The sequence below is a fragment of the Rhea americana genome, unplaced genomic scaffold (genome assembly GCF_003343005.1).
Source record: "Rhea americana isolate MKP2758 unplaced genomic scaffold, rheAme1 scaffold_394, whole genome shotgun sequence".
Classification (NCBI taxonomy): domain Eukaryota; kingdom Metazoa; phylum Chordata; class Aves; order Rheiformes; family Rheidae; genus Rhea; species Rhea americana.
In genome coordinates this window covers 126,926-151,720 of record NW_028186528.1, presented here as the reverse complement: position 1 = coordinate 151,720, position 24,795 = coordinate 126,926, and the positions used below count along the sequence as shown (strand labels likewise).

At 43.5% G+C, this 24,795-nt stretch overlaps 1 protein-coding gene across 1 annotated transcript in view; it reads left to right on the top strand.

Moving 5' to 3' along the window:
- Positions 1-24,530, top strand: part of DNAAF8 (dynein axonemal assembly factor 8) — a 100,954-nt gene extending 76,424 nt beyond the window's left edge. The window contains exons 26-32 of the mRNA XM_085313746.1: positions 6,010-6,205; positions 9,434-9,528; positions 10,800-10,920; positions 15,164-15,381; positions 16,982-17,067; positions 21,126-21,195; positions 24,324-24,530. Of these exons, the coding sequence (XP_085169872.1) occupies positions 6,010-6,205; positions 9,434-9,528; positions 10,800-10,920; positions 15,164-15,381; positions 16,982-17,067; positions 21,126-21,195; positions 24,324-24,401 (864 nt within the window). The 3' untranslated portion in view covers positions 24,402-24,530. The remainder of the gene's footprint in view (positions 1-6,009; positions 6,206-9,433; positions 9,529-10,799; positions 10,921-15,163; positions 15,382-16,981; positions 17,068-21,125; positions 21,196-24,323) is intronic.
- Positions 24,531-24,795: the final 265 nt, after the last annotated feature.

The following is a 24,795-nucleotide window of genomic DNA, read 5'->3' as shown; positions in this document are numbered from 1 at the left end:
TTTATGAATTTTTGTACTTGTTTTGGGATTTCTCTAGCACACTAGAGCAGCTGTTGAGCACTCATGTAGTCTCTCTGAAGAACTGGTGACTAATGAGTTTAAAAATTAGAGTATTGGGTTTTTGTTCATGGAAAAAAAGATGGTTTTGAAAGTGAGAAAACAGAGATAATAGACTGCCTTTGGCAAGTGGGAATGGACACTAGGAAATGCCTTCTGCTGAACAGGGACTCCTCCTCATTTGTAGCACGCATCTGAAAATCTTTCACTCATGACAGCTGAAAAGGGCTCAGCTCCCCAAATAAGTAGGTAGATTTTCAAAAAGCCTCAGCATGCTTCATGGACTGGCTTATTTTGAAAATACGCCTGTAAGTTTTACAGTGGCAGCATGTGGGGGCAGAACCTTTTTTCACAGTTGAACTTCATAAAACTACATAAAAGCAGTGTTCATTGTAGACTTGTTTCTCAGTCTAGGGGACAATTGGATAAAATGCTATTTTTAAAATAGAGCTTTTAAGAAGGAGACAAACTGCTGAAATATAGTAGCTCTTGTTGAAGAACATGGTGCCAGTGTGCCAAATCCTTCTAGAAATTCTTGCCAGCATTTTCTGCCTCCTTCTCAGCTTGAGCCTGATCCAAAATCCACTGAAATCTCTAGAAAACTCGCATGTGCTCTGCAATATGCCCCTCCCAGTTGCTTTTATGTGCATAAGACTTAATAGCAGATTTTGGATTTGTTCACTGATCACAAGACTACCTAGCATTCCCTTCCTCTTTCAAATGTATTATTTACATGCATGTTGACAAATATCCCCAACAATTGCAGAAAAGTGATTCTTTTTCCATCTTAAATAACATTCAGTTTTGAGGAGGCCTTTGGCCTGTGGCGTCCAATAAATAATAGATTGATCTGCTATTTGCTGAGGTTATGTAATGGCAAGAGCCACAATAATACTTTTTATCTGAAGATTAGGAAGAATAAAAATAACAGCCATCTCAATGGAGCTGACACTGCCTTCTCAGCCCTMACCATGACCTGATAGCCTTTGGACTGTGAGAGGGGCCGGCTCCCAGAGGGACTACTGCCTGTAGAGGCGGTACCTCCCTTCTGCACTTACCAGCAGACTCACAGTTGTGGCTGCTGGCTAAAAAGTTTGAATTTAACATAGGACCTGACAATTGCTTTAAGGATTACCTGATATGATTGCTTGTGGTAGCAGGTCACTGGACTCAATAGCCTGATGGATTCCTTCCAGTCCCGTCCTGTGATTCTAACTGCAGAGGCTGAAGGACAGTTTTGCTGCTTTTTAATCCTATTAGACCTCCAGAGGCAGTGCCCAGCCGGGAGCTCCTCTCTGTGTGCATCAGCAGAGCTGCTCACTGAATTCCAGTCCGCTGCACATGTGCAGTCCCACTGCAGCTGCTTGGGTATCAGCAAGGACAGGATTTTGAGACAGTGAGGAGGAAGGATGTAAATAAGGGCATCATTTTGGCTGGTAAACTCTAGATTGGATGTGCAAAGGTATCAGAAACAAAGCGGCTTGACTCACTGACACCATCAGTAGCAGATACAAACAACATTGACTCTCAGTCTACACATTTGCTGGGGAGCAACTGAAAGGCAAGAAACAAGAGAGAAAACAGTTATTTCTTAAATCTAAAATCACTGTTCAAAAGCTTTGAAAGACTTTTTTTTTTTTTTTAGCATTCTTTCTAACAGAAATGATATTGTTTAACTTCTGGTTTTGCATCTGTTTCTGACATGGAGTCAAATGAACGGTGACATGTTATATCCAGTGCTTTTGAAACTTTTTCTGAAATTGTCCTCACTGTTTTTCAGCTCCCTAAGAAAAATCCTGGTGACTGCTTAGATAAGTGGATTATATGTGTATTTTTTAGAATAACAAACATTTTGAACAAAAAAACAGGTTTGCTTTGCATTATACAGAACAGAAATAACTTCAAAATTTTGCAGTGCATTATGACATGCTGAAGCTCTTCATCCACATCTAAACAATGTTCTCTCATCACGGTACAGCCTGTGAAACTTTTCTGTCCATTTTTCATGGGCAATCATGCAATTTAAGTCATATCACAAGGTTTCCTTTGTCCTGTATTTCCGTAAAATGGGAGAATTGACAAGTATCACAACTTATATCACAACTCTTACATAACAAACCAGCTGAAGAGTGGAGCTGTCTCATAGATCATTTTGCATTTTCCGGTGCAGTGGGAAAACATCAGGAATGAGCCAATGGTTTTCAATTTATAACCTACTTCTTAGAAATGCAGTTTGTGAGGAATGTGAGTGAGAACAGATTTGGGTCAAAGTCAGTGAATAGGTTTATGTGATAAAAACAGAGGCTGTCTTGAAGTACTTTGTTTCCATACTTTTAAATAAAATGGTAGGATTTTCTTTTGGAAATGTTTTCATCTTGACAATTTCAATACGCTGGTGCTTTTAAAAGATGAAAAAAGAGGAGTGAAAACCTTTAGGGCTGAATGAAGTGATTCAGCCGAATCAAATAGGATTTTCTCCTCATGTTTTCATTTCTTAAAAATGAAATAATTAAATAACTGTAGTTTGGTTCAGCCAATAAGCTGAATATGCTGTTGTCTGGAAGCTGATGAGAACGTACARCCATGGCCTGGAGCTTCTCTGCAGCACAGGCATTGCAGAACGTTTCCCCATGGAGCATAGGGAGGCAGAGCTGGGCTGCTCCTGCCACCTTTTAAGATGCAGGGGGGCAAGAAGAGGCAGCCTGCAGCTGCTATGCTGGACACTCTGTCATTACCCTCAGTGGAAACCTGTGCAACAAGCCTGGCTTTTCAAGGCTTTGCTTAAAGAAAGTACCAGTAGGACCTTGGCTGCTTTGYTGCCCCTTGGCAGCCTTCTGCCATGGGCACCTGCTGGTTTTGCCTATGCTGCTCACTCATTATACCACTCTTTGGCCTAGAGATTAATCTCTTGTTGCTGGCACAGTGGTTGCCAGTTATTATAATCACTCATCCTTAGTTGAAATCAAGATCCCAGAGTGTTGTGAGCTGCACATCTACATGAGAAACATCTCTGCCCAGAAGTGTTTACAGGCTGAATGGGCAACACTTGGAAAAGAAGCCAAGGTAGAGGAATTTGCCATGGAGCACACAGTACATTATGGACAAAGTCTGGAGGGCAAACGGTTTTCTTTCAGCCCCTGTCAAGTGCTGTATCCTGGGCCACCTTGTTTTGAGCTCAGTTTCTGTACTCCTGACCCTAGCTAGTGTATGAAATTATACTACCCTCTAGAGGCTGAGATCTAGCAGTAGGGCAAGGAGGTTCTTCCTTTCGTGAGTTCAGAAAGAGAAGTTTGGGTATTTTTAATCTTTCATTTTGTATTAGTAGAATTAAACATACCTCCTTATTCCAGAGTATTCTTGACTCTGAACGTATCGTTGTAGTCCATTGCTTCTACTCTATCCATATGTCAGGTGGATGGAACTAYGAAAAGAAAAAGATCTTTCACAATTTGGAGGTTCAGTAGCAGAAAAGTTTGCGCCTGATTGATCCCAAGCCTGCATCTCTAATGTGGAATGCCCACCATCAGCAGAGCATATTTTACCTTGAGCCTTAAAAGCAGTTGCAAAACTTTTGAACCCACAGCCCTCTATGCAYGCTAGATGCTGAAGAGGACACCTGCCGAGAACTCCAGGTCACCCATGGTTTTGCACTGTCATACATCTGGACCAAGCCTTTCCTCAGTCTGAGCCCTGTAAATGCTGATCTGATAACGCTTGTACTGAAACCCTTTCGTATTGCTCTGCGCTGGATGTTATGCCGCTCTCGYGTTTGTTTCCAGAGCTGCTAGTACTGCTGCCAGCGTCAAAATTGGCTTCATCTCCCGCTACTCACATCGCAACTGGATGAAAGCAAGCCTTATACTGTGAAATACAGCCGCTCTCTTTTTCTTTCCAGTTTCTAACTCCATCCATCCTTTCATAAAACCATCCAAACTGTATCCAGTGGCATAGGGAACCCTGAAGGGACATGTGAGCCAACAAGGGAGACTACTTCTGCTTTTCAAAGTCCTGCAGTTGGACTGAGTGCAACCTTAGTCATTCAGAGGAAGAGCAACACTGTCACGGACTGGCTCAGTCGAGTTGTAATCTCTCCTTATTCCTGCAGTTACGAGCTTTGCTGGCAGCACTGCTGATGTGTTAGTGTCCCCAAATTCACAGGTCTGAGGAATAGATCAGACTGTTATGGTTACGTGGTCTTACATTTTACATAAGCTATACTAGAGAACCTCCCTTCTTTTCCTTGACTCTAGTCAAGTCAGTGTGATTGATCACAAGGCAAGGAAGGAGATTCTCTCCTAAGAGAAGTGCTTCTTTTAAATGTCATAATATCTGCCACGGTATTTTCCTAAAAGAAGTTCAGTTCAGTGCAGGGAACTATTTATGAGGAAAATATTCTTTGTTAAACGAGACAGCAATAGGTGAGACTGTCTAGCTAGGATAAGGATATAAACTTCTGTGCTTCAAAGTTATGTCTGATCACAAATTGCTTTAGGTCAAGAGGAAACTTCACCTATGGGGAATTTGCAAGTTGCTTATTATGGTCTTCCTTGCACCTTTCTCTATACCCCCTAAGGGAAAGAGTCTTTAGTCAGAGCTCTTGTCTCTGTTGTTGGGATGATTCCCATGTGTGGTATAACTCCTGTTTTCAATAAATGTGTCAAAGCTTTGTTAAGCCAGTGGAGTTAGGCAGAGGACAAAGTTCTGTTCTAACACAAACTAACAAATTTCTGTAACACAGTGTTAGTAGTTACTACATTCCAGAAGCAGAGAAAGCATCAAAAGTTTCTAATAAGTGTTCAGAAGTGTCATGTTTCCAACATTGTGTGTCTTCAGTGTGCATTTATGTAAGCCTAAAAATGATTTCAGCACATCCTTTGATCCCATGATGGATCAATAGCATTTTCACTCTTCTGAGCAGGTTATGACACACCCTTCTCTCTCCACTATAGACAATTGTTGAGACCTTAGAAAATCTCCATGTTGCAGAAGCCACTGAGGCTTTTTTAAGATTTCCTTTGAAGAGAGCTTTAGAACAGACTATAGTAGCCAATCCATGGTAGTGATGTCCCTGGTAGAATGGATTGGTTCTGGTAGAATAGAGCAGTATTCAGCTGATACTCTTAGCATTGCCTTGTGAGCACTGTGCAGAATTTTTCAGAAAGGAATCCCTCTTCTTGGTATCTGCCTTCTTCATTGTGATCATAGCAACAATATCTCATTCTTTTCATTCATCTCTAAGATCTTTAATCACTGACAATGCTTCTATGAACAATTTGGAAGTGCTCTAAAAAAAGAACCAAGCTTGCTGTTTGACATAATGAGAGCTTGTTAGGTGTTACAGTATTACTGTCTCTACTATGATTTCCCAAGCAGAAAATACCGTGATCTTTAAACAGAGCACTTTCTCCCGGTGAGAAGACGAGAATAATGGCTAACTGCAGAGTAGCAATTTATTTGTATTCTTATCCACTGAAAATGAACTCCACTTCTGGTGTATAGCATATGTAGATATGCAGAACATGTTACAGCACAAGACTTTTCTGTCTTTTAGAAACAGGTTTTTGTTTCCTTTCTTACCAAAGAATTTTAGGAAATTACTGCTGCAACTGTGTAACAACCACCATTGGCTGATCTAAGACCCTGAGGGCTAATATCATGAGCTACCATAACTACGGTGCAAGCTCAACACTCAATTTTCTTTAGCTATCTGTGGACTCAGGTTAGGAACTGGGCCTCCTATTACCTGGGGAATGTCACACACAAATACTGTCTTACTGACTCTGACTCCATATGAGTAGAAGCTTATGCCTGCAGATACCACTAAGAGGAGAGAAAACAATGATGTGTTTGCTTTAAACAGGAATAGATCTAGCCAAAGAAAGGCTGAGATGTACCTAGCGCTCACCAACACTGATTATTATAACCTGTTCCTTTTCCATTGTTTCTTTTCAGGATCCTGCTGTTTCAGAAGCTCATTGTACCTACCTTACCTCAGGCTCTGCCCTTGTACTGTGTCTTCAAAGACCAAATGCTGTGAAGAAGCTGCTAGATTTACTAGGGCCAGAGGATCCTAAGGTAGCCCAAGCACTAGACCCATTCCTCTGGAGGGCTCAGTATGGCATCAACACTGTCCAAAATGGATTTTATGGTATGTTTTTGTAAAAGAAAAGTCTGAAGGCTCAGCTGTACCAATAGGAAAAAAATACATAATGTTTTGTTACTCCAGCATTGTCAATACAGGTCTAGCTTTGGCAGGCAGYAGAGACCATTACTCCCTAGAAATGTTTCATTGTTTCCGTGGTGGCTGAGCTGAATATGTCTCAAGCTATGAAATATTCTCCCAGAAGATAAATAAAAAGGCTTCTTCCCAGAACAGTCCCAGATCTGTCTTCCACCAGAACAGACTTTCCTTTGGTGTCTTGATTGCCTGGTCACTTTGTAATTGTCCCCAAGCACCCATCTATCTTCTCTCTATTTGTGAGTTTCCCCCTGATTATTTTATAAGCCACTGGCCAACTGCAGGCAGCCTTCATAAAGGGATAGGCCTTCATAAAAGACTCTATGATATTGAGCTCCTGTAAGGTCTCAGAAGATTAGTGACTGGGTGGAGAGAGATGACCTAAAAGTGCTCTCACTGAGGAAAAGCAGGTAAACTCAGCTGTTTTCTATTCTAACAGTCACTTGCCAGCTGGCAGATGAACACAGACATACAAGCTTGTCTGCATCCTCAGCACACCAAGCCAACCACAGGTCATGCTGCTGCCTGCCCGGCAGCAGGCAGAGGAAATAGGAGGGAGCTAGGATGTTGCAGTGTGTATGTTGGATGGGTGGGTGAGTGGGTGGAATGGGAGATGAGAGATAGCTGAGAGTATGGGGATGGAGAAGGATAGGGAAAATGGGAAGTATTGCAAGAGAAAGGAGTGTATAGAGAACCAAGAGGATTGCAAGTGGGCACCTGGGCTATTGCCAAAGGGAGGAGTGAAGGATGTAAGTCAAAAATTCTAAGCATCATTAGTTCACTGCTCATTAAGTAATTTGTTTTTCTTTAGTGTGGTGCTGGTCCTGTAGCTAGAGGAATATAACAATGATAAAATCTATAGTTTCCAAAAACATAGGTGAGCTAGCAGGAACAGTACACCTTCAGTTTCCAGAACTTTTCTTTCAAGATATATCAGATTAATTAGCTTTTTCTACCCTATTCTGTGCTATCAAATCACTCCCTTTTTCATCCCTATCAAATGATCTTTTGAGGAGAATCAGTAGTGAATGAAGCATCCACCATGTACAGCTTGGGGAATAGAATCAATCTCTTGATGTAGAATCTCTTTTTGTCAAATCTGATCATAATACTTAGGACTAAGAATAAACCTAGAGAGATCTTTCACCATGATTATTTACAGGACCTTACTCGTGAGAGTAACTGAAGAGCAGGATCTACCTTCACAAAAGAAATGCTCAGGGCTGTTTAACCAATACTGTTCCACTACCAGACCCTGCTTCTTTTGCTCTTAAGGATTAATGGGTTTTGTACCCAAATTGGTCTGAGAATGAGAACTTCTCAGTCAAGGCTAAGAATGGCTAACATATATCCAAAACTTAATATTCCTGTGCTAGGACTAGACCACCCGTAGCATAACTCAGTTAAAGACCAATTTATATTAACAACAGCCTGCCTCATCCTGTCTTTCAAGGGAGGTCACAGAGTGTTCACTGCATTAGAGAAATCCTCAGATCCCTGCTTTCTTCCAAGATGGGGCTGGCACACAGATGAGTTAGTTGGGAACCAGCCGTTTGTATGCACCTGCCCCCTGAGACCAGATTAGGTGTTAGTGTGTCAGAGCCAGCTTGATGGGTGGCTCACCAAACCATCATTACACACATATTGGGGAAAGGGCTAGTATGCACAGTAGCTAGTGTGCACAGTAATTCAAACTGAAGAGAGAATCTGGGCTAGCCAGATTCTGTACCAAGGAGAAGTCTGTCCTTAAGGAAAGGAGTGCTCATAACCCCTTGCACCTCAAAGGGCTTGTTCTCCAGTAAGGGAGGAACATTTGCAGACAAGTAAAGCAGGAGGAGCTTAATTACTGCATGAGTGAGCATCTAGGGGACTATGGAAGGTTCTTAGGATTGCAAACTACTGCATTAAAGACTCTGTCTATACAGAACTTAGAATTATGAGGTCCCAGACATGGCTGACTGGTCTAAGAACAGTATGGCATGATTTTTTGAATGTGCAGCCTACAGAAGTCATAACATTTTAGAGCATATTTGCCTTTTGTGTATTTGTATCCTAGGAATATGGATCTGTGCCAGCACACTGACAATCTGTCTAAACTCCAGTTATATAGGAATAACTTTTCCTTCTCTACCATTCCGCCCACAAATCTGAAAACATTTGGAGTAAAGCTTTATAACACTATAGCTTTACAGGGAAGTATTCAGATGCTAAGCCTGGAGGGACCTCTCAAGTCACTGAGTTCAGTTAATTCTGCCACAGGCACTCCATCATATATTCCCTCTCAGAAGCATTCACCCCTATTGGATGGTTGTTCTAGAACCTTACTTCTCTGATGGCTAGAAATCTTCTTACATTTTCAAACTTAAATATATTCATATCTTGTTTGGATGTATTTTTTCTTGTGTCAACCCCTATGTTTTAAATAGTTTTTTTTCTTCTCTGACCTTTTCCACCTTGAGGTATTTATGGACAGAAATCAGACTCCTTGTTAGGTTTTTTTTATGTTTCGATAAACAAGCCAAGGTCTTTTAGTTTTAACTCTTCAAATGATTCACRTTTCCTTCCCTGATCCTCACATTCTTTCTTTTGCTTGTTGCAGGCTGAATTTACCTTTCATGACCACAGGTGAACAGAATAAAATACTGCTATAAGCAGTGTCTATGCTAATTCTGATTTCAGTTACTCTGTTATAAATTGGAGCCACCAGCATATTTGGGGCTTCCATTATTGTTACTAAGCACATTTGTTTTACTAACTAGTAGTTGTTCCCATTCGTAAAGACCAGCCTGATGTGATCCAGAAGCATGGGAACAACGATGCGGGGTGGAGCTGGTCTTCAAGAGTTTCACAGACTCCTTAACAAGATTCCCTTGACAACATTGCTAGGACATAGGAGTCTTGTTTACATGAAGAACAAACTGAGCAATAATAGGGCAGAATCAAAATACCAAGAAGACAATGAAAGCATTCTAAATATAATGGTTTTAAATGTTTGTTATTACTGTACAGAAGAGCTGGCCTTTAAAGCAATTACTTCAGTAAGTTGCACATCATCAATCTCTCAGGAAGATGAGTGTGAGTCTAGAGAATGTTTAATTCATGGCCTGAGAGAATCTTCTCATTGTATTTATCTCTCAGGCTCCAAGTCCTATCAGATAGCTGTCCGGGATATGAAGCTGTTTTTCCCGGAGGGGCTATGCTGCGCTGACTGTCAAACATTAGAAGAAGAAGAGGTAGGAGTCTGCCCTTTCCTGGAAAGAATCCTGCTGTGTCAGAGCAATGGCTTTGGCCCTGCTATTCCATGAGTTGGGTCCTCTCGTGCTTTAAATAACATTTTCTTGCTGTGTTTCACCAACTGCCGAGTTTTTATTCTCCTGTAGATGTTTCTACTGGGGAGTGCTAACTTTGTATTGACTTAGACAATCTCAGTGGAAATGAGTGTTTTTTTGTATTTGTTCAGTAACCTGTGTTGCAGATTCAGGAGAACTTAGAGCTGATGCTTTAGAACCAAAATTCGCAGACTGTGTCAGTGCTGCTCTGGCATCCGGTCGTGGGGAGGGACAGCAACATCACTGCCAATTGTTAAGACACAGTGGGCCCAGAGGCTGTTTTTTACCAGCTTTTTTAATATAGCATTCAGGAACTGAGGTGAAGTGGAGCAGCTGATAGTGTAACCCGCTGGATACCGAATGTCTCCCAGAGTCTGCATACATCCCTGCACTCACAGCAGGAACCACCGCCACACTTATTTGGAAATGGCGCTGTCCCCTTGTGCCCTGCTAGTAGAGGTGCCCTAAAAGGGAGCACCAGTCCACAACACTGGAAAGGATGGAGCTGGCTCATGTAAAACATGTCATGGTATAAAGTACAGGCCCAACTTACTGCTGGATGCCTGCATTTTTCCCTGCTCTCAGTTAGAGGCATAAAGATTCAGGATCTTGCCCCTTCCCTTGTATTATAGGCAGCACTGAGAAGCCTGCTAACACTGGTGTAGCCCCCTCTGGCCCTTCCTGCTCTTCAGACTATGTGGATGCTAGTCTCTGATTCCAAACTTCAAACCATCATAATTTTCCAATGACTAAAATGAAAAGTCTTTCTTTTTCAAGTAGTTTTGGATTTCAGATTGCTAGTTCATTCAGAGACAGTCTGGGAACTACTATGCACCAGTGAGGCACTGGATAAAGATGTCACAGACACTCAAAGTCCTTGAGTTTCTGGCCTTGAAGATCTAGGGACAGAGATTTTAGAAGGGTGTCAGAATGTACAATCTTTAAAAGGATTACAAGATGCCATATTGAATTAAGCCTGATAAAGGGGGATGCACACAAAATGTTCTTGTAACTCCAGACAGACAGGTGTTTTCTAGGCTGGCAATTACAGAAGTACACAACACTAGCAAAAGCTTCACAGCTTGCCTGAATCAATACTTGAGAAGTGTTACCTTCCTGATTAGGTAATTGTGTTCACATGACTTGCTTCTCTCWCCCTCCCTTCCCTCCTGCAGATCTGTAACCTGAAACGTGACCCCATAGTTGGTCTGGAAATCAACAAGCAGCACAAGACCATAAAACGTAAAACAAGAGGGCAACTCGATTTATCGGGCTCTGAGCAACCATGCGATCTTGGTAAGGAAATGTGTAACTCTTATTATAGATTGAGGCTATTATTGATTAATTGGGCAGCAAGACAAACCATCTGGTGGCAGCATGATTTGGTATTGATGTCCTTTCAGAGGACAGAGACAATTCTGAGCTGGAAAGAATAGCTCTGGTGGAGTCCGGCCATTTAACCATTTGTCTGCTAGGCCCTTCTTTCTCCTGTCTGTGTTTTCATGGGTTTAAATACAGAGCTGTTCAGAAGTGCTGACCTGATTTCCTACAGGGGGAAAAAAAAGGCATTATTAACACAGATGATTCTCTGCTGAACTTTTATGATATGTTTCAATACTGGCTTGGTCACTATGGTTTCCATGACTGTTCAAAGCCTGCCACAGAAGAGGCCAGGATACCACAGTGATGAATGAATTGTGAGACCTTTTGTTCTGTGAGTTGATGCTAAGGCCAGCCCTAAGTAATCCCAGACCCTGGAGGCAAGGGAGGAAGCCTGGAGAAAGGAAGACTTTCCCTTGATTGAGAAGGATTGAGTTAGAGATCATTTAGGCAAACTTGGCACCCACAAATCTGTGGGCCCCAATGGGATGTACTGACAAGTGCAGTGGGAACTGGTGGATGTTGTTGCCAGGCCACTCTCTATCATCTTTGAAAGACACAGAGAACAGGAGAGGTGCCTGAGGGCTGGAAGAAAGCCAATGTTACTCCAGCCTTTAAAAAGGGCAGGAAGGGGGACCCAGAAGACTACAGGCTGGTCAGCCTCACCTCCATCCCTGGAAAGGTGATGGAACAGCTCATCATGGATGGCATCTCTAAGCATATGGAGGAAAAGAAAGTGATCAGGAGTAGCCAGCATGGATTTACCAAGGGGAAATCTTGCTGAACCAATCTGCTAGCCTTCTATGATAGAATGACTGGCCAGGTAGATGAGGGGAGAGCAGTCGACGCTGTGTACCTTGACTTCAGCAAGGCTGTTGACACTGTCTCCCATCACATCCTCCTAGGTAAGCTCAGGAAGTGTGGGTTAGATGAGCGGACAGTGAGGTGGATTAAGAACTGGCTGAAAGGCAGAGCTCAGAGGGTCRTCATCAGTGGCGTGGAGTCTAGTTGGAGGCCTGTGGCTAGTGGCATCCCCCAGGGCTCAGTACTGGGTCCCATCCTGTTCAACTTATTCATCAACGACCTGGATGAGTGGACAGAGTGCCTCCTCTGCGAGTTTGCTGATGATCCCAAGCTGGGAGGAGTGGCTGACACACCCAAGGGCTGTGCGGCCATTCAGAGAGACCTGGACAGGCTGGAGAGCTGAGTGGAGAGGAACCTCATGAGGTTCAACAAGGGCAAGAGCAGGGTCCTGCACCTAGGGAGGAATAACCCCAGGCACCAGTACAGGTTGGGGACTGACCTGCTGGAGAGCAGCTCTGCAGAGAAGGACCTGGGAGTTCTGGTGGATGACAGGTTGAACATGAGCCAGCAACGTGCCCTTGTGGCCAGGAAGGCCAATGGTATCTTGGGGTGCATTAGGAAGTGTGTTGCCTGCAGTGCCACTCTACTCAGCCCTGGTGAGGCCTCATCCAGTTCTGGGCTCCCCAGGACAAGAGAGACATGGAGCTACTGGAGAGAGTCCAGCACAGGGCTACAAAGATGATCAGAGGGCTGGAGCACCTGCCCTGTGAGGAACGGCTGYGAGAGCTGGGCCTGATTAGCATGGGGAAGAGAAGATTGAGGTGGGATCTTATCAATGCCTACAAATATCTTAAGGGAGAATGTGAAGGGGATGGGGCCGAACTTTTTTCAGTGGTGCTCAGCAGCAGGACAAGAGGCAATGGGTACAAACTGAAACACAGGAAGTACCACTGAATATGAGGGAAAAGCTTCTTTACTGTGCRGGTGACAGACCCTAGAACAGGTTGCCCAGAGAGGTTGTGGAGTCTCCTTCCCTGGAGATACTAAAAACCTGCCTGGACATGAGCTATGCAGCATGCTCCAGGTAATCCTGCTTGGGCAGAAGGATTGGACTAGATGATCTCCAGCGGTCCCTTCCAACATCAACCATTCTATGATTCTGCGATAAATAACTTTTATGCAGAGAGTACTTTTTTGCAATGTGGACATCTGMCTCTTGGGAACTGGACTCATTCAGTTCCCACTAGCTGCTGAACAGCTGCCAGTTCAAAATGACTTCCAGTTAATTCTAGCCTGATTTTGATTCAAAGCTGTGGCTTCAGAAAGTCTGTAAGCCATTCAGTTCCCTCAGATGCCTGCAGCTTCTCTGGGTCTTGCCTGTTGGTTTTACTGGATAGGCACATATATGAGAGAGACTTGGTTGCAATGCCTGTTATGTAAGGAGGTGAAACTCAAAACATGGATGCTTCCATGTTGGGATTTTGTTGATTGATCTCAAGCCTTTATAACCAAGCAGTGGCCAGGTAATCTATCCCTGCACTATTCACTAGAGAGCAGACATGTTTGGAAAAAAATTGGATTGTTTTCATTCCTATAGCTTGAGTTCTGAAGTGACTGGCAAGCAGAAGGGTGGGCATCCAAGAAAATGTTCCTRTGCTGCAGCTGTTCACTACAGTTCATATTCCCCATCGGCAGAGCCACAAGATTGTTGTAGACTGGCAAAACAGCATGATAAAAATGCTACAGAATTACAGACCGTTACCTCCTACCTTGAGCYTTTAGTGATACAGCACCTTTGGGGGTTGATCTCGTTACTAACAGGTGCACAAGACAGCACGTGCAGAAATGCATGGAGGGTAGTGATAAGTCATGACATTTCTCTCTGCCTTAATAAGAGCATGGCTGCTTTGTAGGCACCAAGTTACTCTTGCATAGAGCTCTCTGAAGGATTTTTCCAAGATAATCAATCATCAATGAGTTCTTTGCATTGCCTTATATTGGCTTTGCGCTATGCCCTACAYGTGCTCCATGATCCTGACAAAAATTGTGTGTAAGGCTTTATCTTCTCAGACAAGCTCATTTTCTTAGATTACACACAAATACATCAGGGACTGACTGCATGAAAGTTTAAGGCTTAACTATTGCACATAGTGAAGAGTGAGGCCTATCTCACAACATTACTTMCATTCCCAAGCCATTATATGAGCATTGAAACAAGGAGACTGGTAATTGTGTGTATGTAGCAGCAGCTTTTTGAGATGGCCAGGCTGCACTGCACATGGGCATATGACCCTCTCATCTGAGTAACTGCAGGGATGTGATCACGTCATTGGGTTTCCTGTCTGGTATGTCAGCTCAAGCTGTGTTCAGAGGACAGAACTGCAGGGAGAGGAGACTTGCAGGTGTTCCCAGTCCAATCCATCCCCTGTTGCTGTCAAGCAGGGTATTTCCCCCAACAGTTGCTGCACAGGGGGAAAGGACCAGGTCTGTGGCACAAGTCTGCTATGACTGAAGCACCTCTTGACTTTAGAAGAGATTGCAAGTGGAAAAAAATAACAAAGAGCTAGTTGTGGAGAGATGACAAGCATTCTGCAAGCTTTGTACAGCCTGGTCTTTGGAGCAAATCTCATGATCTGCACCCATAATTTCCTGTTTCATGAGAACCTCTTATGTTCTTGCTTTAAAGATGGGTAAGCAGAGTGAAAAGGAAACCAGTGCACAGCCAYGATGTGTTACTATCTAAGAAAACGTTTTTCAGAGCGTTACTGCCCTGGGAAAGCAAGTACTTGTGATCTCTGAATTGTCAGGTACAATATAGTGAGCGCCTCCAGTGAGCCAGACGCATCATTCACCTTACGGTYTCATCATGAACACTAGAGGTAGCTCTTGCACACAAAGAAACCTCTCCCTTCAGCAAATAATTATCACAAAGCTTCTGCCTAATATACAGATAGATTTATCATAGGGAAAATATGAAATACATTAAATCTTATGAATGCTGATCAGAATTACATTTTGGATTATAAAAGCAGCTGGATTAACAGATTTCTTTGCTTGGAAGAAATKAAATGGAATAGTATCTCCTGTAGCAAATCAGCAGCTGTCCTTGTCTGACTCTTGAAATGGGGTCACTACTGCTGCCGTGTGATCTCCAGATACGTACACGTAGGCATACAGCAGTTTGACAGTTTGGGATGAGCAGTCACATCTGCGAATATCACCAGCAATGTAACAATGCCTGAACGTCTCTGATCTTCCAGTTATTTGTCTGTCAGGGAAGAATTATTTAGAGGGCTAGCAGTTGAAGGGGTAGATATAAAAGAACCATCTGTTGTGTTTGATCTTTTCCCATCAGACCTGCCATGGCTTGATACCCTCTGCCAGACCACTTGCCTCATACTGCCTGGGATAATCCTGCGGGGTTCAGAGCACCCACCTTATGTTGAACTGCTTGATCAGCTTATTGGCAGAGATTTCACAGTTACTGGAGTGCGTCTCACTGTCCTGGATGCACCACAAGCTCATTGCATCTCTGAGACATTAAGCAGGACAAAGTGCAGTGTTGCAGCAAAGGTAGGAAATAGCTGGAGCTGTGCTCTGCTTCTCTCCCCAGGAAAGAAGAGCCATCTTCATGCAGTGCTGTGCTAAGGTATGCACACCAGCTCTCAGCAAACTAGCTTTGGTTGCAGTATTAGCAGAGTACTGCATCTGAACTGTAATAGCACTCATAAGTAATTTGGGCAGAGTGCCCTGCTAACTAGTCCCAACCTTGTGTTCCTATATTTCTGCAAGCTCATTGACACCTAACCTTGACGTCGGTTTGTGCAAGCATACCCTTAGTTTGAATGACACATCCCTATTAAACCTTTCATTCCATACACCTATTAGTGCACAGTTGCTATTATTATGTATGTTAAGCTGTTGTATCCTGTCTTGTTCTTCCAGATAAATACAGTTTCTATTTCCCTTTCTTTAATCGCACCCCCATTAATCCTCTTCCACAATGACACATAACTCTTCCACTTTTTGGACTGTGCCCTSCACTTCTGGGCAGAGATTTTGTTTCGCCTCTCCATTAGTCAGTGATGACAACTCAAGCCATGGTCTACAAAAAGGTTTAAGCAATTGCCCAAACTAAGTATGAGAAGTGCTTCTGAGGTCAACAGATGCATTGCTTTACATGAGCAGAGTATCTGGCCCAAACTATTTTCTCTTTGCACTAGAGGGTCTAGAAGAAACCCTCTATTTCAGTCAGGAACCTGACTAGAGCAAAGCAGGAAGGTATAATATGTGAGAAAGTGCGGTCAAAAGCACAAAGCAAACAACAGAGGAAACTGCTTATGCTGGAAGTAGCTATCAAGGAAGGGCTGTCAGAGGCACACAGCAATCCCTCTGAAAAAATACAGACAAACATTTGTGTTTCCAATCCTTCAGTTACAGAAGTCTTAGGTGTTACCTATAATAACAGCAGGTAAGATCTTTTCAGATTGTGATTTTCTAAACTGACAGCATCCCTTTGAAGTATATCTGTATAGAATAGCAATTACATCTAGCATCCAATTAGTCTAAGCACTAGTTTGTTCTCCCGTGGTTCCCCTAAGGGTGCCATCCCTCTGCGCACAGGAATGTGCACAGCTCTCTAGGAAGGACAAAGGGAAGCAGCGTGTTGCAAGCAGAGCCATGGCAGAGGCACTGCTCTTCTGGCGATGGAAACGCTTCCTCTTGTCAGAGATGAATTCCTCTGGGCGCAGCTGGCGTGTTTCCAGAAGGGCCTGGTGCTTCTGAGCCAGAGTTGAACATTACGGCATTTGCTTTCCCTTGTCAGAAAGGAGACGAGCTCCTTGGAGTAAGAASTGTTCCAGCTACAGTATCTCAAACATTTACAGCTGTTTTCTGTGTTCCTGCTTCCAGCAGACTTATTGACTGAATAATACACCTGAACAACTTGCTTATTTTCACAGAGAGAGAGAGAACAGGAATAATAGTATGCCATAGGAGCAGGATACCTAACAGTTCAAACACCTCAGATTGAAGGAGTCTGTTGCACCATGTCTTTCATCCCCTCACACGGCAYACAAGCGTTTATCTATGCTGTCAGCAACTCATCAGTGAGGCTTATGGACTTATTTAAGTGGGTATCAACACCAAAGCTCTGTTCTTCCCTCTCTTACAGTGTTCCCTCTTAACGGATGGTTTGTGTCTGGTGTTAGCAGCACAGAGGGACAATGCAGTCATTTGCTTCAACTCCCTCCTGGACAGGTGAGGACAGTATCACTTCAACAGCACTTTTTCACCACTGTCTCAACCCCCTATCAGAGAGCTTGTGATCTGAGCAAGGACAGCCAAGTTTTCTTCTCTGTAGTTCACTTCCAGTTTAGATTCTCATGAAGCTAGATGCCTCTTAAAGGCAACCCGTTCTTCATAAGTTACATTTTTTCTGGTGTATCAATACCTCAGAGTGTTGCTCAGTTTGGAAGTCACATGTCCCATGGTATTTGTCAAAAACTTAGTGTGTCTCAGAGACTTGGCAGCATGGTTCCACAGATACAGGGAAATCTCTGAAATAAAAGCTCACATTGGGAATAGACCTGATGAATCAATAAAATTCCTAGGAGAAACATCTTAGCAGATTTTATGTTTTCTATGAAAAAAATACTTAAACACTAGAGAAAAAAAAAAAAAAAAAAAAAAAAAAAAGCAGCCTCTTAAATAAATCACCAGAAATGCTGGGTAGAGGATTTATAAGCCTGATAAAACAAACAGAATCCCTCTATGGGGACTGATTAGAGGAATAGAATGATTATCAGGCTAATTAACCCACTTGCCCCAAGAGGGAAAGTTTCCTTGTGTAAGGGCTGGTATTTGGCAATGTGATGTGCAATTCATGCACGTGGTTTCCTCTGGGAAAGGAAGCCAAGATATGTTTTCAGACACATCCAGCATGGAGCAGTCCTACAGTCACACTGATAAGGCTGTCATGACTTTGGCTGTTCCACCTGGAGGACTCCCAGACAGCACTATCAATGCAACGAGAGTAGGAACTCGGGGATGCTGGAGTTTACAAGCATCAAGGTGATCRAGTCCAAACATCAGTTGGTCACACTGTGGAGTTCCTGTACTTTGATCAAATGTTACGGTGCCACAATGAGGATGGAGAGATGGAACAAATAGTAAGTGACTTTTCAAAAATGCTTTGAAGATCATGTCAACTTTTAGACATTGCTCACATTCATTTAAAGTCTCAAGCTTGGGAGCAACCTCCCAAACCTCCTACCCAACAAGTTACAGCACTGAGTGGAAGCGAAAGCAAGTTACCTAATAACTTTTTAGTGAGTTTCCTTCCACCTTTTCTCTGATTTATAGGAAAAAAGGATCTGTTGGATATCCCARAGATCACTGCTGAAGGTGGGAGAGTGCCTGACAGTAGAGCTGGGACCAGATACAGAATCCCCCAGCTCTTTATTTTTCCTAGACTTCTGTTCATCAGAATSAAGGATGCTGCACAGCAAAATCCATCTGCAACATAGCACTTCCCAGTACTGTAGGTTTAACCTGATACACTTCAAGACTGCCAGTCCCAAGGCAGCACACCCAGAGCAAACACTGCAGTGGCTTCTCACTGCTGCTTTCATTGAGCTGCAGGGCTGAGGAGTAAACAGGGAGGAATAGGTGTGGACGCTGCCAGTCTCAGCTGTCTCTCACCCTTCATCCTGGTCTATGCAAGTGCAGCTGTCTATACAACTCATAAACTTTCCTGACAAACTCCAAAATAGGTGTGCATAAATTATGGCTGCTAGGAGGCACATCTAAATGGTGAGTTCCACTCTGCCTCTTACCCTAGTGCCAGAACTGGTGATTTTGCAGCCGTTTAAAAATAGCCTTACCAAAAAAAGTATTTGTCCTCATGACTGATGGTGCCTTTGGAAGGGAGAGGCAGTAAGGTGTGCCCAGGGATGGGGAGAAGGAGAATCAGTGATTTTCAGTTAGAGCCATTTAAGCCAACAGTGAGATCATACCCTTACTGCATCACACAAGCCATCRTGGTGTTAAAAATCAACTTTGCAGATATCTTTGAAAACCCAGCCTGACTTTACTGGTGTCTCATAAAGAGACCTCATGCTAAGACATCTTCATTGTCTAGTTTATAAATATTTCAGATTAACATGTAAGGTTAATTACTCTTATGACTCCATCAACAGGAGCCACATGACCTTTCTTGCACTAAATAAATCTCTGTGTATTTGTTTCACTTTTATTGCCCTGGCTCAGGATTCCGATATCACAGGCTCTGGCCCGCATTTCAACTGTGTTGCTGAAGCTGCATGGTATAAGGGACTGTTTTATGACCCTGGGCATTGATTCCCAGCTGAGCTATATTACTTAGGCTTTGTGCCACAAGGAGAATCGTTGCCATCTGCACGGCAGCCTGGACAGAGTGTCAGAGGTGGACTGTGATAAGAAGCAGGAATCGGGTGTTGAGGAGAATCGTGTAGGCACTGCTACTATACCTGCTGGTYGTTGAGAGCCTGTTAAAGCTTTCCTAAGCCAACTCTAGCAGTGGCACATCAAGGACATTCACTCCCTGGAGAATGCTGCGCAGAACAGGTGCCTTAAAGACAGACACAGACCTCACAACTATATAGAGATTATTGTTCATGGACAGCAGTGCCTGCTCTGTCCATTCYCTGGACATGTATGAAGGAATTATTTCTGTTCCAAAGGGCAGGAAGARTAGAGCAGGGGACAAAATTTATGCAGGTGGAGGCACAAAAGCAGCCTGTGAGCTTGACTGACTGCAAAGAGTRGAGCCAACGCAGGAATCTGGGATAATCTGGGAGAGTGCCGAGGCTAACTCACAGGGCAGAGTGAAGTAAACATTTGAAGGAGGTGAGGGGAAGCTGAAACACAGCTTAAGAGCAGTAAGGACCCAGAGGGAAGAATCCAATGACAGAAATGACACAGTCCTACCCATAGATAGGGAATAATGATTTGAGATTTACCTTTCTTGTTCTGGCAGCATCCAGTTGCCTGCATCTCCAGTGTTAAGCATTTGAATTTCCCCTGTCATAACTTGTTTTTAAAGCCAGATTTCCTAGCTGCAGGGTGGCAGAGGGAAGAATTTATAAGTAGATTCAAAGCAGCTACTGGAAGAAAGGCATGCTCTGCTTTTTATGCTTCTCACATGACATGGTAGATTTAGTTACCTTACTTAGGGACACTGATTTAACAGTAATCACACCAGGACTTGTTCCTCTATGGTTATTTGAGCTTTTTAAAAATAATGGTTTTACTTGAAGATGCTCATGAGATTGTAAAGACTTAACTGTATAGTGCACAGTCTTTAGGAGTTCACCTAGTTATCATCATGCTGAATGCAGTATGCAGGGATTGACTAAAGCACATCGAAAGCCTAGCTGTTTCAGAAGCAAATCTGAGTGCTGGTTAGGCCTTATACCTTCCCATTTTTTCGAGAATGTAGTGCAATCAGAACAAAAGTCAAATGATTAGGAACTTTGCTGCATGTTATTCTGTCTGATGAAACATTCTTACCAAGTGTTAATTGCCGTCAGCAGGGAGTGATGTTATCCCTAGAGGAAGCTTATCTCTGCGTACAAATTTGCACAGTGCTTCAGAGTGGAAGGAGGTGTAGAAACCAAGAAATGAACACACAAGATGTAAAATCCTAGAGCTGTTGAAAACCACTGAAGGGAAAACTGTTGCCAAGCACAATACCTGCTTATGGGGGCAGGGAGTAGTTTCGAAAGTATCTGGAGAGTTCTCAAGCCTAAGACCCGGACTGTGGATGGAGTTAGTTACAGAGGCAATTTGGAGATTTGTATCTTGCCTTTTCATTTCTCTTGAATACCTCTTGTGGTCAATTCATGTGTGACTTCCATGAGCTTGAGTGTGGTCAGTGCTAAACAAGGAYGAGTGAGGCAAACCCTGCTGCTGAGGGCAGCTCAGAAAGCCCTGGGTTTGGTTTTTCGGGGAAAGCACACAGATCATCTTTGTTGAGAAAATGGCTCTTGCACAGAGCTTAAATCTCTAGATGTAGGTATGTTTCCCACTGCCCCAGAGACCCGATTATGCAACAGGTCATTACTGTTTGTTTGAAGGCTTATATTTTAAGAATACAAATCCATTTATACAAAGCTTTGTAAAACCCAGGATTTATCTGTGTAAAGAAGTTCAGTAACAGATGCACATGGCCAGAGCTGCTGGCACAGAACATAACCCTCCTCAGAGCTAGGTCATCTGTAGTTTCTGACAGCTTAGATGGCAAAGTAACACTTGCTTCCCTTTTTCTTTACCCCCAGTGTTTGTTGGCAGAAGCAGTCGGTACTGGACACTGTGCAGCATCTCCTCTATCCTCAAAATGAGAGGCAGGCAAGTAGAGAAGTTTATGGTACAAATACTTGTCCTTTGTGCCCCCATGATGAATGAAGCTTGTCAAAATAGGTTGTATTTTTAAAGAAAATCTCAACTTGTACAAGAGAGACGTGATGCCCCAGCCTTGACTCATACTGAGAGTCCAGAACATGGTGAAAGGTGGGACCAAAAGCCAGTCAAACTGTGTGCTGCACATGACACCAGGAGCACTATTTGGAATCAAAAATTGGAGGTTTGGTAAAGATTTAATATTTTCCTTAGAAGTCAGTTACTTTTTATGAAGAATTAAGAATCAAAACTTAGTAAAATATTTGTGATATTTGTCAAAAAGAAGCAAAAGAAAATGTTCATTCAACCCTACTGCAAAGCTGGTATCTGTCCTATGTTCTTGAAGTTGTGTTTCAGGAGCCCAAGTCCTGGAGGAAGAGAAATTAAGTCATCAGCTCTTCCACTGTTGGGCTAGCTGAATATTTTTCCAATAGCTCATCCCAGAGAAGGAAACACTAAGCTCCAGGTTCTTAAAGGCCACTTAATGGAAATAAACTGCACAAATGTTTAAAATGCTAGCTGTAATCATCAAAGTTCAGTACAAACCAAATAAGAGAGTTGGAGATAGAAGGCAGTGCCTGAAGAGTTAGGACAAAGAATTGTAAAAGAATTGGTGCAGAATTTAAAATGGTAACAAGTAGGCAAGCCTCACCTCTAGATTCCTTTTGCTGCCTGAGAAAATGCAGCAGGAAAGTTAAATGTGTCTAATATCATATAACGTAAGAGAGCTGCTGCCTTCAGCAGCAGTGTTCTAAGCATAGGGCCTTAAAAGATGTAGGTCTTTCTCTGAGGTCCGTGTTCCTACTTGCAAACCAGGCCAAACTACCCCAAGCTTCCCAAGAGTTGTACAGCTGCTATACCCAGCAACTTTCCCCAAGGTGCAGTAAAATTCTCCAAGAGTTTAGCTGGGAGTGTGTGGGATGCAGTGTCTGGGAAGGTCTGCAGGCACAACTCTGGGAGAGCTGCAGGGCTGTCATAGCACAGCGCTTACTGCTGCCAAGGTGCCAGTCTGTTGCCAAGTAATGTGACAGGGCAGCAACTCTAGGCTGTCTTCTGATTTGCTTTGAAAAGGACATTACATATCTCTGGCTGACATAAAATCCCTTCTGCTTCATGGCTATGGGAAATTAGCCTATCAGAAAGAGGTTTATGATGTTCTCTGTGATAGACAAGAGAAAAAGCAAGTATTTTCAGCCTGTCTTCTCCCTGCTCTTAGCAGCCTGGACCACTGCATCAAATCCCTCTGGCTTTGGTGGAAGCAGGGTCTATTCACGGCAGCTCATGGTTTAGACCATCAGCCTAATCCTGAAAGGAGAAAGCAATGCCTCACTATTTTGCAGTCAAATCAGAAAACAGCTTCTGGGATAGTGGTGGGTGCAGCATTTCTCATTTGTCGGTTACAGCAGAAAGTAACGTGTCTTCTTTTCAAGCTGTTCTTTTGCTCCAAAGTCTAGTGTAGATTTAGAAATCCTAAAGCAAGATCTGAGGAGCAAACTCATCAGAGAATGACTGTACCTCAACGGATGWCTGTAGAAATCATGTTTGATCCTCTGGTCTCTTGCTAATGAGTTTACAAAATGTCAGCCGGGCTCTCCAGGTTAAAGCTAATGAGCAACAACATGATATCAGGCAAARTTCAGCAGGGTTAAATGAACATGGATTTCAAATCCTCATGGTTTGAGCATGGCTGCAGTGTTTGCTGGTCTAGTCAAACTACGGAAGTGAAATGGAATTTCATACTTGCTCCCTGAGTGATTAGGCATGAGGCATTATGATGAGAATTCAGCTTTCCAAATGGGACTATTTCAGTGCTGACATTTCTGTCTGGGCTAGTTGTTTTGTGTTCTTCTATAGTCATTTAGACTATAGTAAGCGCTTCTGCAGCTCATTTCACCTGCTCTATTTGAAATACTGTGCTAGAGCAAGTGAATTCATGCTCTGGAAGTTCCTCATTCTCTCTGTCAACAGAAGGGGCCCTGGATGGGGAACTCAGATGCAGATCCCTCCACTGCAGTCTCCTAAAGTCTGCTGAAAAGACTTGACTTACTGTCACAGATCCCTTAGCAGGACTGCATTTCCAGAAAATGTGAGGACGGGATTTACTTCCTAGTGCTTATGTCTAAGGTTTGATTCCATGTAAGGAGAGTATGCCTGGTCTGTTGGGTTTTACCTCCGGAAAACTGATGTCTTCTCAAATGTTTAACAAAACACAGCAGACAGCTTTGGTAGTCTGGAGGAGGGAAGGCTGAGATACACCAGCTAAAAGAGAAACTCGGAGAGTACCAGTGCTTCAGGACGCACTGGTGTCTGCTCCCACATGGTCTTACCTTGGTCACAGTGCCACGCAAACAGCCAGTGCCAGACTGCACTGGAAGTGGCAGAGCCACATTTTGGTGATGCCACTATTTTGTGGCTATTTTGGTGCTGGAGCGATTCAGAGCAGCACAGGGGAAAATGCATTCCAAGCACTCTGGGCAAGACTCCTGGGCCCCTTACGAGCAGGCAGAAGTGTTGAAGTGCTGTAAAAGAGCCCTAAAAGCCCAGGGCAGCTATGAGGATAGGCAGTGCTGGCAGAAGGGGARCCTCAGAAACTGTGTGGGGTGAACTCTCAGCAAATGAGAGTGCCGCAGGGGAACACTGTATTCATCAGCACAGTCAGACGTACAGGCAGGTCACGAAGCCCTTTGCACTAAGCTGGCTCTGAAGCAGCCACACCAAAGAGCTGCACAGGAATTGAGTTTGGGAAGGTGAGGCAGAAGCAGCCAAGGGAGGGGGGGGCATTACATTTCCCAATTGGGACTTTACGTGTTGTTGCTTTTCTTCTCTTCCTTGAAAAAGTGAATCTTGAGAAGGGCCAAACAGTAATAACAGCTAGCAGACCTTTCCCAGCTGTGGGATGCTTATAGCCACGTCTGTGCTAGGACTTTTTCAATCCAGGACAGAGTTACCTGATAAAACATCCTCGCTATACTGCCTGCTTGCAGCACACACAAGAAACCTACCTCTGAAAGGAAGAAGTTGTCTGACATGCACAGAAATCACAGCTCTCTTCCAACCCCTTTCTTCTTTCCCCCCAGGCTGAAGAGCTGCTCTGTTGCCTTTTCGACTCCCTGACCTCTGAGAGCATCCACTACATTGAATCCCAGGATTGCTAGCCAAGATGGTCTCGGCCTCAACCAGCCCATGGGTGGATGCTATTGTGGGTATCTGTGCTAACAGACATGCTGGGAGATCTCAGCCTCCAGGAGCACTAATACTTGTTTGTCATTAAAATGTCAAGCCTTGAGTATGGTATTTGCATCAGCAAGGTAGATGAGACTGGTAGGAGGAAGGTCCGTGCCCAAGAGCAAATCCTTCTGAACAGTAGCTGTGCTTTCTAGTAGAGTGTATTCAGCAACAATCTGCTTGCATTGCATGGGGCAAGGTTCAGAGCATTCTTCTAGCTGGCAAAAACTTAAGAGGTAAAGAATATATGTAGTGGCAGGGGTTAACAGCTGTCTTACTCTCAGGTGCTTCCCTCTTCTGCAGCCCTGAAAGACGTTATGGAGA